The sequence below is a fragment of the Myripristis murdjan genome, chromosome 9, assembly GCF_902150065.1.
Source record: "Myripristis murdjan chromosome 9, fMyrMur1.1, whole genome shotgun sequence".
Lineage (NCBI taxonomy): Eukaryota > Metazoa > Chordata > Actinopteri > Holocentriformes > Holocentridae > Myripristis > Myripristis murdjan.
In genome coordinates, this window is record NC_043988.1 from 28,101,928 (window position 1) to 28,114,837 (window position 12,910).

Sequence of the window (12,910 nt, forward strand, 5' to 3'; positions counted from 1 at the left end):
TGAGGTTATGACAATAAAAGGGTCTTCACAGGTTTGATTGCACACTGGCCCACACATCCTGTCAAATTGTTTTTGAGCAACATTAAAATCTCCTCACTGATCATAAATCACTGGATAAAAACATCAGCTACCATCATCTGCTTTAAATATAAAAGCATTTTTTGTGCAGCAGCAGTGGGATAATTTTTTTTAATTGTATGTTCACACCAGAAGGAGTGTACCGAGCTTTTAAACTGATGTCTGACAAACACAACTATACCAAGAAGGCCCTCAGTAGAGCGCAGACGTCTACTGTTTGTTGTGCTAAATGACGCTCCCTTTCGGCGGTGCTGTTGTCGTAGGACAAACCTGTTTGGCTAATCAGTGCAGAGAGGTGGTCAGTGCTGCCTTGGTCAGTTTCCATACCAGGTTTATGTTATGTGGATGCCTGTTAATGCGAAGCCCCGCCCACTTCCATGCAGGAGTAGGGCCAGCCTTTCAAACAAGTTACAAATCCATCCATTACTTATTGAGTGATGCTGCTGGCACACACTCACTTCTTCACTGCCCCACTACCAACGTGCTCTGGGTTTTGCGGTGTAAGGGGAATGCATTTAGAAAATATGGCCCTGTTATAGAGCATGAACCTTTAGGCCAATCAGCAAAGAGCAACATTGGTCAGTGGTGTCTTGACTAACGATCAGTTCCCCGCCAGATTTTGTGACCTTCAGTGAAAGCCTTTGGACAACGCTTTGGTCCAGTTAACACTAAGCTCCACCCACTGCCACTCCTCCTTGAGACTGATTGGACCCAAAAGGTAATAAGTTCCTCACTGACCTTTAACCAACTCTCCCACTAAGTTTTGTGCAAATCTCTCCAGTGCTTTTTGAGGCAAGTACATTGCCTGTGCCAAATGTTTCACCCTTCATGTCGTCAGACCGTGACTGTCTGTAGAAACAGAAAAAGAACTTTACTTTGACAAGGCTCAAGAAATAAATAAAAATGCACATTTTTAATACACACACATGCACTGAATAGGATTAAAACTGGTTAAATATACAACTGACAAGAACAGTGTTAAACAGGTCAAAAAATAGGAGACTTCTGGCCTTAAAAGTATTTTAGTAAAAAGGAGAAACAATCAGCAGAGTTGTGTTTTTTTTTTTAAACCTGTCATATTCCTTGTCATGAGCCTTAACTGAAGGCCTTAACATCGAACTGCAATCCGGCTAACGAAAATGAAATGAAATCAAAACAAAACAAAACAAAGTATGACAAATACAGACAGAAATTCAAATATAATAAAAGACATGCTCTGTATTCAGTCTCGACTTTGATTCTGACTGATGATCTGTGGGTGTGTTTTCACCTGAAATGAGGTGAGGTGAAGTGAGGTCGGGTCACCTGAGGATCCTGACAGTAGGATCCTCTGGGCGCTCAGCTGTCATGTAGCCATGCGCTATGAGTCTCCCATATATCAAAACAACCTCTTCGGTAAAAAAGCCAATGTGACTGACAGGCATATCAGATGACGTTCCTGGATAACTAGTTGTGTTCAGATAAAAGCTGCAATGGCATTTCATGTGAACATGGTCTAGTTCATCCGGACTTAATGAGAATATGTAAACACACCTCGCATCTTATCAGCTGTCAAGGACAGTGGGCTGATGTCACAATTTGTTACCTTGACAGAAATACCAAACTCTCTTTTCCTGTATTCTGTTTTTGTGTTACACATAATTAGATGTTATGTCCCAGCGCAGTGACACTCAACTATGTTAACAGGTGCTGCAGGAACAGGTTGACGTTTCAACACCACTCAGCCGATTCAAGATCCTCCCACTGCCACCTTTGACACATATAATCCTATTTCTGTGCCAACCCCGTACTGATTTTTGCACAAATCCAACCCTCTGTCTGGGATATTTGTCTACCCTCTTCTCCCAGCACAACCAAAGCTCATAGTCTGTCTCGTACACTGCAGGATCCAAACTTCCCGGCTAATTACAGCCACATCCTGTCTTCACATATGACTTAAGGACTATTGTGCATAATCAAATCTGTGCCTTGGCAAGGACTGTCACATAAGCATAAGCACAATGGTCCTCATCTAAACAGAAGTGTGGCACAAACTATGACAAATACATATACACACCGCTTTTTCAAACTACTGCAGCCCCCTCAGTGTTCAGATGCAAAGCTACCAATATAATCAATGTAACATAAACATTTCTCAAGACTGTGAGATCTCATTAGAGTAATTTATCTTCCTTGATTCTGGTCCTGAGGGTCATTTATCTTTTACACTACCAGCCCTACCTTATGTTGTATGTAGTTTCAGGTCACTGTTGAATGTTAGGAATAAAACACTAAATACTAGTTGTCACCTCCTTAACTCTCTTATGTCTCACACAGGGTCTTCATAATGCTCCCACCAACCTCTTGACAGGCATATTAAAAGGGCTGTTCTGTTCACAACAGCACAAACCCATTTCAAGAACGAAACCATGACTAGCTTCACCTGATTTGTACAGCATTCACACAATTATTTCCTCTCAGTTAGATAACTGTATTAACTTGTGCTTCTTCCGCATTCAAAGGTCTGCAGCTGAGTGCCAAAAGTCCTCTACATCCTCATTCTGATCAAGTTCAGAGTGTGTACCTGCCCTGTGTTCAATGACTCAGTGTTTTGAGTGTGCAGTTATTGCACACTAGGGATGTGATACACCTTATTCATTTGGTTAAAGCCATGACCAATGTTATATCTCACTTTTGTTACATTTGTCATACAATGCAAACTTCCTTTCTTTATGTAAATGGGTCTTTCACATTGCATGAGGCTGATAATGCATAACTTCAACATTTCCTCATGAAGTCTTTTGATAGTGAATGTCTCCTGTTTTAATCCACTTATCATAATTCCATGATAAAAAAAGGATTTCCTATTCCTTGTACTTTGTGGTCACATGGAACCACAGGTAGTGAGAAACTCCTTGTAAATTAGGCAGCAATATGCTCTTTGCTTTTTGCCTCTTCAGTAGACAGATATATAAAGTTTGTTTGACTGTAAACTGATTACATGTAACATATGACTAATCCACGCCTCTTGTGGTCTCAGTAAAGTGTTGCTAAATTATGAGATGTTGTCTGTATCCATGACAGCCAAGAATCACTGATTCAACATCTTTAAAATCAGAGAGAAAAACTCTTACTCGTTTAAAGTTTTTTTTTTAAATTTATATTTCTTTCATTGCACGTAATGTACTTATTTGCACTGAAAGCTATTTTCTTTGATTGTGCTATTTTTAAACCCTCCTTAAATAGTTTATTGTTTCATACAGCTACCTTTCTGCCTTCATATAAACCAAACGATGATGTGCAGTGCTTCATAAACTTTTTATGGACATAAACAGTGCGTCATAAATTTCCAGCCAAACAACCAATAGTGTTAAGTATTTGGTTTAGTTCTACCAAACCTTTTCTTATCCCTCCAGCTTTGGGTGTGAGTGTGTGAATGTGAAGCAGGGAGTTGTTGAAAGACAGCAAGTGTGCTCAGTCAGCTTAACCTGGATAAATAAGGACCAAAAACTAAGTGACATCAGGCCAAAGATGAAATTGAATCTCGGGCTCAAAGTGAAGTTAAATTTAGGCAACAAATAAAACGGATGACAAGCAAAGACGTAGTTCTTGATTTCTCGAAGGGAATATTTAAAAAGGGCAGTTGTCAGTTTTTAGCATCTTATTTAACACTACAATCAACGTCATAGCTTGAAGAATCACTGGACATGCTTTGAGGTTAGGAGGGTAACACGTTTTGATGCAACACTGCCCTCATGTGGTTAAAATCATGCAGTATCACAGCAAGTGACCAGGTGTGTCCACTTTATCAGGTCCACCTGTACAGTCTAATGCAGTTCAATGCAACAGGTCTGCCATAAATTCTCCCTTTTAAGAAAGTTTATAATGGTCAGTTTTTGTTGACATTGTGGAGAATATGTAAATTTAATTTTAGGTTTATTATTGAGGTTGTAGTTTGCAGAGGTCTTGTAATGGACTACAAACTGAGAGGTGTTTCTAATTTTTTGTCCTCCCTATTTATATACTACAAGGGGGACAGAATATTGGAAACAATACAATGCAGTCTAGTACATCAGCAGCACTAACTATGAGCTCAGTGCCAAACATAGAAGTGAATGAACACCTCTATTACTGTGACAAAAAGAAAACGTGAGCATTATAGGCAGCAGAAAAATAAACTTTATGGCAGAGCAGTTGTATTGGATTGGATTAGATTGTGCAGGTGGACCTCATAAAGTGGCCACTGAGCGTATATGTATATTGTATCAAAATGTCTTCTCTTTATGCGTGTCAATAACTTAAACTTCTATTTAAGTCATTATTAGGCCTACTAATGTGTAATTTCTGTCTAGATTAATTAAAAACAACAACAACAAAAAACAGTTTTGGAGGCCTGCATTCAGCTTCTATTGCAAGGCTTTTTTTATTTTATTGGGCTTTAAAGCCTTCATTTCAATATCCTGGTTATTCTGTGTTAAAACAGTGCATGAAAGCATCGTGGATTACTGCACTTTTCATTTTGCGCAATAAAACTGAATGGTGCTAAAGTGAGTGTTAAACCAGTGACATGACCGTAAAAAACAGTAGCCTGAGAAATAAAATGGCAATAAAATTAGAAACACCAAATTAAATAAACTGTATTGACATTCAGCAAAAGAAAATAAAACAGTACTGAGATGTTACATAAGACTAAATAAAAGATATCGATAAGGCAGATGAGTCAAATTAAGGCGATGATAAAATTAAACCCACAGGACATTGTAGGCAGCGAAAACAGCTGTTAAAAATGTCGACACTGGCTTCTAATTTCTCATTTAGTGGTGATGGCAACTCCCTTCTTGACCCAGGCGTTGCTGTTGAGCAGAGAGAGCATGAAGCGCGCCACGTCTCCCCTCGCCACCGTGCTGCCAACAGGATGGCCGTTAGAGCCGGGAACAAAGTAGCCTTCGTGTGTCAGGAACTCTTGAGCTGCAGAAGACACGAAGACAAAAAAATCAGCCATCAGTAAAGGAATACTCCCAACATTTTTAGGCAACACACCCTTTTTCCGACTTACTCAGACTGAGACAAGATGTTCGATGCCATTTCCAGCTCTGTACGTGCAGTGGTGCTGGTCTAGGGGTAGCATTTTGTGTTAGCTTAGCATAAATACTGGAAGTCTATAGGAGTCGTTAGCCTAGTTGCATCAAAGTGAAAAAATAAACCTTACAGCAACTCTGAAGCTTTGAAATTTGAAATGAACATCTTGGAAATTAAAAAAATAATAAATAAGAGTAATTTTAAGAGAAGCTTATTTATGCTGGATCTTCCTTCAGCGGTGTGCACATCACTGCGATATACGGAAGGATAAATGTGTTCAGGGGTTACAGTTCCACCATCTAACTTCTCATATAACAACTCTAATTTTTTTTTTAAAAATCCAAGATGTGGGTTTCAAATATAGATGCTACACTGTATAAATAAAGCAGCTTTGGAGTCGCTGTAAGGTTTATTTTTTCACTTTGATGGAACTAGGCTAATGACTCCTATAGACTTCCAGTCTTTACGCTAAGCTAAATGAAATGCTACCCATCAGAACCAAACCACTGGACGTACAGAGGTGAAAATGGCATCAAACATCTTGTCTCAGTCTGGACAAGTTGGAAAAGGGGTATTTCACCCAAAACATTTGACTATTCCATTAACATTAACCTTACCAGTGACCCAGAATCAGTACTTTCATTCAGCCCTGCAGCGAGTAAAAAACAGACCATAGCGCCGTATGCCAAGACTCATTTAGCTCTGAAGGAAATGATAGTCTTTTTCCACAAATAAGACCCATTCATGCCCAGAACACTGCATAAAGTAATAAAATCACGTGCTAATCAGCTTGCAGCCGTGACAAAATGGATCCTGAGGCATTTTAAACTGTACACTGAAACTGTGGATGGGGTTTGTGCTCCGCTGCTGGTCTCGTGTTACCTGTGGCAGGCAGGTTTTTGAGCCCAGGAGGGCGAACCACCGTCCAGTTGATGTCCTTGGTCTTCATCAGAAAGTGCTCCATCTCATACATGTTGGTGAGGACGCTTCGGATCATCGGCAGCAGGAGGAACCGGATGAGGTAAGATGACTGGGCTCCGGAGTTAGCTGGAGAGAAAAAAAAAAAAAAAACAGTCTTAAAATATGAAAATTAAAATTAATAAAATATTAAACTAGCTCTCAAATCTACATAGACCATAATCATGTTTTCATCGTTAATGGAATAAAAGTGTTTTTTTGATGAACAGTTTCAAAAATGCTCAACATTTTACTTTAAAGCCACTTGAGGCAAATTTGTAATTTGTGATTTTGGGCTGTATAAATAAAAACTGACTTGACTACTAACAGAGAATCCACTCTATTACTATATAAATATATTTTTGTAGGATTACTGCACATATTAAAATATAATGCACATACTTTTTTTTCAAGTTTCTGCTAAATGTTTTTTTTTTATATTTCTTTTCTATTTCTTATAATTTCACTTAGGTTTATAATTTATTCTACTAGGAGAATTTCAGCAAATGCAACTGACCCAATTTCCCCTCGGGGATCAATAAAGTATTTCTGATCTTTTAAAACTTAAAAACAGATGTGTGCCTTGCATTTGTGGGCACATTTTGATGTCATATCTCTTATCTCTTTGATTTTTTTTCAGTCCCATGGAAAACTGACCAAATGTAGATGACGCGATGTCGTTCCACCGCCACTGGGGTTTAATTAAACAAACGAAAAATTCAGCTTTCTGAAGCATCAGCGGGACACGACATATTTTTGTGTCGGTCCCTCAGAATCAAAGATAAAGGGCTTCTTTCCAGATTCCTCTTTTGCAGCAGCGATCATCTCTCACACACCGTCAAACTGCACAGACAAGGCCCCGTCTTCACAATAAGCTAATTGACAAATTCAATAAAAATCACTAATAAAATTTGTTGGCAACAAACTTTGCATTTGTTCCTTGGGACATGAGATAGTTAATGAGTTAAGCAGAGCATGTGAGTGGAGTCCAGCAGGCACAAATTGTATTAAACATAAATTGCTTTAATCATGTAGTACAGCCAATATTTAATAATAACATGTATTTAGTCAGTGGCGTGCAGGCTGTAAAGTTCATGTGGCCGAATATGTGCTTGGATTTCCCTGAATTTCACTGTGCGGTAAAAAGAGCATGACCTTTAATGACAACGCTGGGTTATTTCCTGTTTAAAACACAGGCATGTTGGGAAAAAAGAGGATACAGGAGCGCTGTGTGGGTTCTCAAACATGCAAATGAGAATCTGGTGCTGTTAGGAGAGGGAAATATAGTTAAGTTTGTCTCCTTTTTAAATAAAAATCCTGTGTAGAAAATGACCAGCAAACATAAAAACACATGGCTGAGTATGATTTAAAAACCTGGCAGCTGACCACTGTATTTCGGCTCCAAGAGCCTTCATCAATGTGCAGAGGATTTTAATTTTAACTGATTAAATGTGCACTAACATAACTTTTTGGTGTGATTTTTTATTTTAGTCAATTAATTGAAGAATAACCTACAGATTAACTGATTACTAAAACAGCTGTTCGGCTACGTGCAATGAGTTCTAATTCACACACTGGCTGGCTGGTTATCTGCAGCCGTCTGCTCGAACGCAAAAAGTTCACGTCCCTTCACTGCTGAAAGTCGTTCTGGGAAATGTAGGAAATCATCGACTGGAGTAGAACTAGGTGAAGTGGTGTGAACGTGGCTGCACTCAGAAAATACCACATGGAGTGCACTCATCATTATGCTGGGTGTCTGAGGATGCATTTTAATTTGAAGTGATGAAAACCAGGCCAGGCGCTTGTCGTGTGCGACAGACTTACGCTCCGTGTACCAGGAGGTCATGGTGATGAGCCTGTTGACTCTGACCCCCCGCATGGCGCTGACCATGGCGTTCATCGACTTGGTGTAGCCCGTCACCCCGGACACCAGGGAGGTTGGGAAGCCGAGGCAGGACATGATCACATCCTGCCCTTTGAAATGAGGCTTTAAACTGTCTTCTGAGAAAATATCTGCTTCCACCACCTGCCGGCAGAGCAGGAAACAAGGGAAGAGTTGTGACTTGTGTCCGGGTTCACAGACAGTTCACGTATAAATATTCTTGCTAACAGGAGCAACATGCATCCATAAAAAAAAAAAAAAGCTTTGAAATGAGACAGAACATCCATAAATAGCATACACAGAGTCCACAATGTAATCTGCACTGCTGTGGAGCTGGGTTACCAGCATCATTATAACCATGAGGATTTTTTTATTGCAATAAATGTAGATCAGAATATGTGTTATGTATAGAGAATCACCTGTTAAATAATTACTACTATTAATTACTACTATTAACTATTGTTCACTGCACTGAAATGCATGGTAATGTGAATAGTGGAAGCACAGTTTCTTAACACTCCTTAAAATCTTTTACATCTCATGTCAGCTTTTAAATTACATCAGCGAGCTATAGGCTTCATTTCTACGTTTTAACAAGATCAGTGCATGCTTCCGATCAATTTAGACAACTGTGCAACGTGATATCACAAGCCGCAAAATCAGAGCTAACCAAAGAGGGCAACATTTTTTAAGGACACACCAGTTTGATTTGCAACCTGCAACGAATTGGATTTAAGTCGGACTGTGTAAAACCAGCCCTAAAAGTGTCAGCAGCACTTAAGCACTCGATGTTTGTCCTCATTATCAATGTCCCCTGTTAACAAAAATGTAAAACCGATCATGTGACATCCCAGTGAGTGTAAACCTTGAACCTAACAAGCAAGGAAGAGTGGTTATCACCTCTAATAAAGGCATGCAGCACAGTACATAGGCCACATTTACGCAACAATACCTTGAGTTTGTCGTGCACGACCATGAGTTTCCCAGGATTCCTGACGATGGCGGTGACATTGTGCCCCTGCTGCAGCGCCTGGTGGACCAGATACTGTCCAGTCTGCCCTGTGGCTCCCAGCACCGCTATCTTCATCCTTGCACTCTGGAAACCAGCTCTGAGTCAGGGCTGCAGCTCGAGCTGACAGGCGGACAAAGCGTTTGCCTTATCAAACGTTTGCCTATCAGACTGGGAACGATCCCACCCCGTTTCGCATCTCCGAATGTGAAATCGCAGTTTGTTACGGTGTATTAAGACGCCCTCTCGAGTAGATTTAGTCATCCCTTAACAAGTAGCCTGTTTAAGATGAAGGTAAACGTTGCTGTGAAACCTCCCTCGGACACTGGTGAAGCCAAATTGCTGATAAAACATCTAAAAGGGTCTTGTTAACACATATTTGTCCAGCTTGAGCTCAAAGATTTGACACATGGGACCAGTGATTGTGACATAAAAGCACCAAAAGCTACACAGAAGCAGGTGAAAAATCCTGGACCTGTCAGTTTTGCCGTCATGAGGACAAACTGTCAAATAATCACCATGCAAGAACGGGCAAATCATCTCGTCACGATTTAGCTCTCATGATTATTCCCCAAATCAGCAGTACCAGGAAAACGATGAAAACCTCTATTTATTGGTGTCGCACGACAGACACTGTCTCTTTGTTGGGTCCAGACCCGCACAAATAGATTATTTCTGCAGCTGTGAGGAGGAGGACGAGCGGGACGGTCAGGTGCTCACGGGGGAAACCAAACTAAATGTTTCCTGGATCTAAATCTGGCTTAATTACGTAACGATCCTGAGGATGTACAGCATGGTAGTTAAAGGCAAACAGGTGGTGGTGAGGTGGTGTAGAGGAAGAGCTGCACTGAGGCCCCATGACTGCCAGGCTCAAGTGGGGCTGGATTTTAGAGAGCAAAATGTCACATATTTCCTGCTACTGTTGTATAAGACAGTTAAATCAACATTAATGCTGAGGCCTTTGATATTTCGGTGCACGTAAGTTCAAATCCCACTTGAGCTTTTTGTATCATATCTTAAAAAGCAGCACAAATACCAACAGAGCATCATTAACAGGCATAATTCTTGATAATCCAGAAAACTGTGTCTAAAACATTAACCTCTTATGCACAGCTGGGCGATATATTGACAATCTATCAATATCATGATATAAGACTAGATACCCTCTGGGATTTTAGATATAAAAATATCCTGATATAACACATGTGTTGTCTTTTCCTGGTTTTAAAGGCTGCATCACAGCAAAGGAATACTTCTTAACTAATTCAGCTGTTTTAGATGTTATATTATCTACCTTTACCTGCTTCACCACTGACGAATGTTTATCAAAAATCGCATTGTGTAAAACACCAATAGTCATCTATCTAATATTATCACAAATATCAATATCGAGGTATTTTAACCACATTGCCTCGCCCTGCTCTGGTGTGATGAACAGTCTCTGCCACCCAGCAGGCCGTTGCCACATGGAAATAAATTGTATTATAAATTATATATTACGAGTATACACCTATTTTATATGTGCATATTCTATTGTATAGATACTTTGCAGATATATTTAATTAAACATATAGTCTATGCAAAGGCTCAAAGGTGAAATGTGATATTCTACTGAGATATTTAAGTCTATTTTATTTTATTTTATTTAACTCTTATAGGGTATTTTTTCCTTATATTCTTTGTTTTGATCCACTTTATTTATTGGGTTACTTTTATTTCTTTAAGGAGGTATATTTCTCCTGGTGTTGAGAGATATATTTTGTGTAGTCTACTATTGTTCCTGTGCAATGTCTGGACCACCTGCTGCATCTATCTATCTATCTTCTTACTACTTACTTAAAGCTGAAAATTAAAGCTTATATGAAAAAATACACATGTACCGGCATAATCAGGCTAACTGAAGGTAGAAACTTTAAAAAAAGAAACACGGTGCATGAACATCAACTCCTCCTCATCCTAAAATCTGCCATGTGACGTCAGTAAACCAATATCTGCTGCAAAAAGGCGCATGTGGGTTTTCGCATGTGATTTATTTTACAGCAGCAGGGTGCAGAGAGGGACACGTCTCCTTCTCCTCGTCTTAGGGCTTCATTCAGTGTTTCGGCTCCGATAACAGGGCGATGTTGTTCACGAAAATCGATTGGCACCGCTTTAACCCCGCAGTATGTCACGTTCATCTTGCAGGTTTATATAACTTATATAATACTGACTTCTGTGCATTAAGTGCCGTTAAGTGTGTCCAATTAAAGAGGGCGAAAAGTGGAAAATGTCGTTTTATGTAAGTTAACCTATGCGCTTTTTAATTATATTATTATTGTTTGCAGTATGCAGGCTGTCTTGCTTTTAATTCATGCTACATGCTTGTACTTTTACTTATTCTTATGACGGTCTTGGACGCGTGTACTCTTCTTTTCTCTGTATTTTTTTGTAAGTTTGGTTTGAGAAAGTTGTTATATGAATATAAATCTGACTTACCTAGGCTACTTATGTTTACTGACAAACCTTAAAATGCCAAATTTCTGCACGTAACTTCATGTCAATCTCTAAAGGCAGAGCAACAACTCATTCTGCTCGTCACCATCAGACTACATGGTAATAATGAAACTATTTATAATGATTTATATTTACAGGCGGAATTCAAAATTATTATGAATGAACTTATGATGAATAACTTGCTCACCATTGGAGACTTGTTTAACTCGCAAAGGCTTCCTGATGAACAGTTTCACAACACATCAAGGACATCATCGTCCTCATCGTCACCGTCACGCTCTGTTTTGGTTTCACAACAGCGAGCTGCCGCGCGCTTCCGGTTTGCTGCCCCGCCCACTCGGCCAGAAGGGGGCGTTCAGGAGCCGCACCGTCCCGCCGGGTGTATAATGCTGCTCGTTTTTAGACGTAGATGAGTGAGTGGTTGGATGATTATTTTTTTTCTCTGGTTCAGTCATCACAGCGATATGGATATTAATTTGTCAAATAACCATGAAATCTACTGAAATCTATTTGGGTTTAGAAAACGAGAGACAGGGGGGGGGCTGAAAATAAAAAACCTCACCAAATAAATTATTTATAACATAAATGAATAACAAACGGACATACAAAAGGAATTAATATTAAGGAATTAATATTATAAATTTTTTTCTTGTTCTTGTTTTTGAGGCAGGTGGATTAGTGTTGGAAAAATGCAAAAAAAAAAAAAAAAAAAAAAAAAAAAGATAAGAAAAAGAAAAAGAAAAGAAAAAGGGAAAAATAATTTTTTTTTTAATCAACTCAAATTAACTATAATGTGTAACATCAAGGACACTTTGTAAATAAATAAATAAATAAATAACTTCACCAAATATCAGTCTAAATAATCAAACATTAATAACTTACTAACTAACTAACTAAATAAATAAAAACGTCACTGAGCCAGTCTACATAAATTTAGTAAACATAAATAAATAAATAAACAAATAAAAACTTCACTGAAGACCAATCTACGTAAATTTAGTAAACATGAATTCATTCATTCATTCATTCATTCATTCATTCATTTGTATGTATCTCAGTTTCAGTTTCCTGCTGTCTGGGTGTGTTGTGTGCCAGCAGGATCACTCAATAAGAAAATACATGGCTGAATAATTATGAGGTTCAAGGAATGATAAAAACAAAAGAAAAGCTGTATCTAAAAGATGTGAGAAGTCCAGACAAACTGAAGCCATACAGGTGTAAAACCTGACACCTGAGTGACTCTTTCAGGGTGATGTGTTTTTCTTGCAGCCAGCCGGACCAGAGACCCGGGGTGATGTGGAGCCACGGCGGGCCGGGCGCCTCAGGCCTCACAGCTGAGGTGAACTCCACCGCAGGACGGACACACGAGGAGGTCACCTATTTCTGCTGCAGCGTTAGGTAAGGCTTCTTCAGAAACATGACCAAAAATTTCC

General features: G+C 39.2%; 1 protein-coding gene across 2 annotated transcripts; it reads right to left on the reverse strand.

Annotated features, from left to right (window-relative positions):
* Positions 1-4,316: 4,316 nt before the first annotated feature.
* On the reverse strand, positions 4,317-11,794 carry LOC115365623 (flavin reductase (NADPH)-like). 2 transcript variants are annotated; one of them, XM_030060710.1, is made up of 5 exons: positions 11,665-11,794; positions 8,928-9,071; positions 7,918-8,119; positions 6,019-6,183; positions 4,317-5,025 (listed from the first exon to the last, which is right to left on the reverse strand). In XM_030060710.1, the coding sequence occupies exons 1-5, from the start codon at positions 11,665-11,667 to the stop codon at positions 4,868-4,870; spliced, it is 672 nt and encodes a 223-aa protein (XP_029916570.1). In that variant the 5' UTR covers positions 11,668-11,794; the 3' UTR covers positions 4,317-4,867. The 2 variants fall into 2 exon arrangements, with proteins under 2 accessions (XP_029916570.1, XP_029916571.1); XM_030060711.1 differs by having other exon boundaries at positions 4,318-5,025; positions 8,928-9,107; positions 11,665-11,788.
* Between the last annotated feature and the right edge of the window lie 1,116 nt (positions 11,795-12,910).

Coding starts and splice junctions, on each gene's coding strand:
- LOC115365623 (XM_030060710.1), bottom strand. Junction 8,120..8,927: donor TCGTGCACGACAAACTCAAG/GTATTGTTGCGT, acceptor CTCTGCCGGCAG/GTGGTGGAAGCAGATATTTT. Junction 6,184..7,917: donor GACCTCCTGGTACACGGAGC/GTAAGTCTGTCG, acceptor TTTTCTCTCCAG/CTAACTCCGGAGCCCAGTCA.